The sequence below is a fragment of the Dipodomys merriami genome, unplaced genomic scaffold (assembly GCF_024711535.1).
Source record: "Dipodomys merriami isolate MVZ:Mamm:240054 unplaced genomic scaffold, mDipMer1.0.p SCAF_12, whole genome shotgun sequence".
Classification (NCBI taxonomy): domain Eukaryota; kingdom Metazoa; phylum Chordata; class Mammalia; order Rodentia; family Heteromyidae; genus Dipodomys; species Dipodomys merriami.
Genome location: NW_027202493.1, coordinates 14266345 through 14269847, shown reverse-complemented (window position 1 = coordinate 14269847; position 3503 = coordinate 14266345). Strand labels below are relative to the sequence as shown.

At 42.4% G+C, this 3503-nt stretch overlaps 1 protein-coding gene across 1 annotated transcript; it reads left to right on the top strand.

The window, feature by feature from the left end:
* Nucleotides 1–1486: 1486 nt before the first annotated feature.
* LOC138823019 (coiled-coil domain-containing protein 121-like) lies at nucleotides 1487–3235 on the top strand. Its single transcript, XM_070015958.1, has one exon. The coding sequence runs from the start codon at nucleotides 1602–1604 to the stop codon at nucleotides 2979–2981; it is 1380 nt and encodes a 459-aa protein (XP_069872059.1). The 5' UTR covers nucleotides 1487–1601; the 3' UTR covers nucleotides 2982–3235.
* Nucleotides 3236–3503: the final 268 nt, after the last annotated feature.

The following is a 3503-nucleotide window of genomic DNA, read 5'->3' as shown; positions in this document are numbered from 1 at the left end:
TAAACCATATAGAAAGCTAAACTTTTCACCAGTAGTATTTCAGATATGAGTTGAGAAAGTCATGCATGACAATACACTTCACAGCTAGCTATAAAAGTAGGAACCATTACAATCATACTTATACTGTTTTAAGTAACTAATTTACATCAGATACCAAGGTAGACGTTACCCATTTAATTTTTTATTTCAACATTTGATTAATTGTAATTGTACTAATACATGATATTGTTTTATGCACAGGAATATGAAGACAAGTAATAGGTTTTTTTATTGTATAAGGAAACTTAATCAAATGAGACTTTGTCCATTTTCTATTGCTCATAACATACTACCACAGATTGGCAATTTATTAAGATAAACAAATACGTTTATTTTTGTTCATGATTCCGGCAAGACAAGGGTTTCATCTGACTTCTTGCTGATAAAGTCCTGAGGTAGTTCAGTGTGTCATACTGTGAGGAACAGGGAGTATGAGTGACCTAATCAATGTGACTTTTACAGCAGACCTACTCTGGAGAAAATTTACTAAATCATTCCTTGCTTTAATTGATTAATTCATTCCTGAGGGTAGAAAGAATTTAATTTTATTTAATAATCACCTCTTAAATATCACACCTGACAAGCTTTCCTCTCCCTCTCACTTTCTCCGCTTCCTGGCCACCATAATGTGGGTGGCTCTGCTCTGCCACATCCTCCAAACAAGACAGACAGAAACCTCTTAAACTGTGAACCAAAATCAGTCCTTCCCTGAAGTTGTTTATGCAAGACACTGTGTCAAAGCAATAAAGCAATAAAGCAATAAAGTTCACTAACACAATCACTAACAGGGTCTCCCTTATTACTAATCACTTCTTTATAAACTTTATTTATTAATGTCTGGATTTTCTATCTTTACTAAACAATAACTCCATGAGCCTCGTCATGGCCACTTTTTCTTCTATTCCTATGCTTACAGAATAACAGGTACATGAAAAAAAAAAATACTTCTGTGCCAACTCTTTACACAAAACTTGAGTGCTTGCATGATATTCTGCTCTAGAGTTAGCCACAGGCCTACTGTAACCATGTGCAAAGCCAGTACTTGCATCAGTGACACAGGGTAGCAAACCGGGCCACGCATGCACCGAGGTGCCTTTCAGAGGATGGCAGTCGAGTTGATGACCCCTACAGGCCCAAAGTTGGGACCCTTCAACTCCCTAGAGCCAACTGAAGAGTTTTCCATTAGCCATAGACAACTTCTGACAACCTACCACACTCACATTCTGTAGCAAGGTGTCACCATTCTCAACAGCAAAAGAAGCAGGGAGCAAACCAGAAGTCTTTCCTCCAAGCCCAGCCCCACTCCTGGGCGCCGCCATCTTTCCTCCAGCCCCGACCTTAGAACCACAGAGATGCTGTGTGGCTAGAGGGACTTCCTCCAGGTTGACCTGCTGGAGTCTGATTCTTCCAATTTGGAACCCAGGCGACAGCAACGGCCCGGGCCCGAGCTCAGCAAACGTGATTATCCGCCATGCATTGGAAGTGTCGGGCCAGAGGAAGGTAAACTGCAGATTTGACAGGAAGAGAGCTGGTCGTCGTGGTCCCTGGGCGGGTGAGACAAGATGGAATCCTCCAAAACAGCATCCAACCCCAGGGTCCCCAGGAGAGTGCGCCTCACAGTGGGCCCCCAAAGAGAGAGGGCCCCAGCTGAGAGACTTAGGGCCCCTGCCCAGCCAGAGAAGGCTTCAGGATTACAGGAGCCTCTTTCTCCCAAGAGCAAGGAGGTGGACAACCTCCAAACGAGGGCAGTGGGTGACCCCCCGGCCAGGGAGATCCTGACACGTTTATTCTCCTCCTACACGTGGAAACATCCAAAAGCGACCTCAGCGAAGAGCTGTAGCCCTAGGTGGCAGACCCTCAAGACCTGCCTAAGTGCTGGCTCCTCGTTCATCAACTTCGGGGACCTCTACAACACCCCCAGTGAGACTTTGGATTCCTCCATCTCCTTGGCTGAGGAGTCGGAGGTTCCCTCTCCACAATCACCCTATCTTACCATTTTAAATGAATATATGAGTCCGGAGATGATAACAAGGTTGGAGAGAACGGTGAAAAAAAGAGCCGTGATAGCTCTGAAGACACTGACCAAACAGAAACAAGAATCTCAAATGAAGCAACAACCCCTACTGCAGGAGAGCAAGCAGTTGTTGGAGGAAAAGTTACATGTCTATAATGACAGCAAATTCTTTGTGGACTATCTGAACAAAATAAACGAGCAGCGTAAAAAGAAACATCAGGAACTGTGGGAGGAATACTTCCAACAATGTGGGGCTATAGAACAAAAGAGACAAGAACTAGTCTCCCAATACAGAAAACGAAATACAGACCTGAAGGCACAGCTCATGCAGGGCAGAAAGAAGCAGTTCAATGCAAAGCGCCAGCTGCAGACAGCGAGTCACATTACGAAAATAAAAGAGAAACAGAATATGAAATTAGAGGCATTAAAGGAAGAGACAGCCCAAGTCCTGATGGAGACATCTTTCAAGGACCAGTCGACCCACTTCGAGTTCCTAGAATGCAGGGAATTGCTAGCGAAAAAATTGAAGCAACTAGATATAATGCAGCGTGGAAAGAATCAAACAAGAGAGCTTAAGAAGAAGGCCAAGGCCTTAGAATTGACAGCCAGGCAGGTTCATTTGAATTTCTGCTATGACGTCAATGCAGCAAACAGGCAGATAAGGAAAGAATTGCAGGAACTAACTCAACAATACCAAAAGTTGAACTCTGTGAAAAACCAGTTAAAAACACAGAAGCAGATGCTGAAGGAGGAGCAGTGGTATCTGGAAGCCTTAAAGAAAGGGAGACAGCGATTGCAGGCACAGCGAAAGAACAATGATAATGTGTGCTCCACAGTGCAGATTGCTCCAAGGGTCCCAAGGAGCCATTCCTTAGGCGCCAAATCAAGAATAAACCCAAAGGGATTCCTGCAATTAGCTATGGAATAAAAACCAGCACTAATATTGCTGAGTGGTGCATAGGGCTATGAAGAAGCCTTTGGAATAGCAGCTTATTTCTGGAAAATACTCCAGCATAAAGGATGGAGTTGGCCGTGTTTTTCCATGGAAGATCATTTTGGGGATGTGGACTTAATGATCCTGGATTGCCTGAGATTCACATTTGGCTGAATCATTTCTCTGGTTTGGGTCTGTTGAGGGTACCAAAATTATCCCAGATGTTTCTAATTAAAATTTTAATTTTAAAATTGCAAAAGATTTGAAAAAACGTTCTATTAAAGAGTTGTGTGTCATCCCTTTATCTAGCAGTGTTTGACATTCTAATGATAAGAAAAATTACTCAATTATAGTATGTATTTTAGTTTTTGCTTACTCAGTTTTTTTTCTTAACATAGTTTGTAGTTTACAAATAGCCTTTTTTCTTTTTCATAAATTCCATAGATTTGTGCTCATTAGATAAAACTAGGAGCTACATTCTTTTAATTGGTGTGGACTTTTATTAGGGGATGTTGT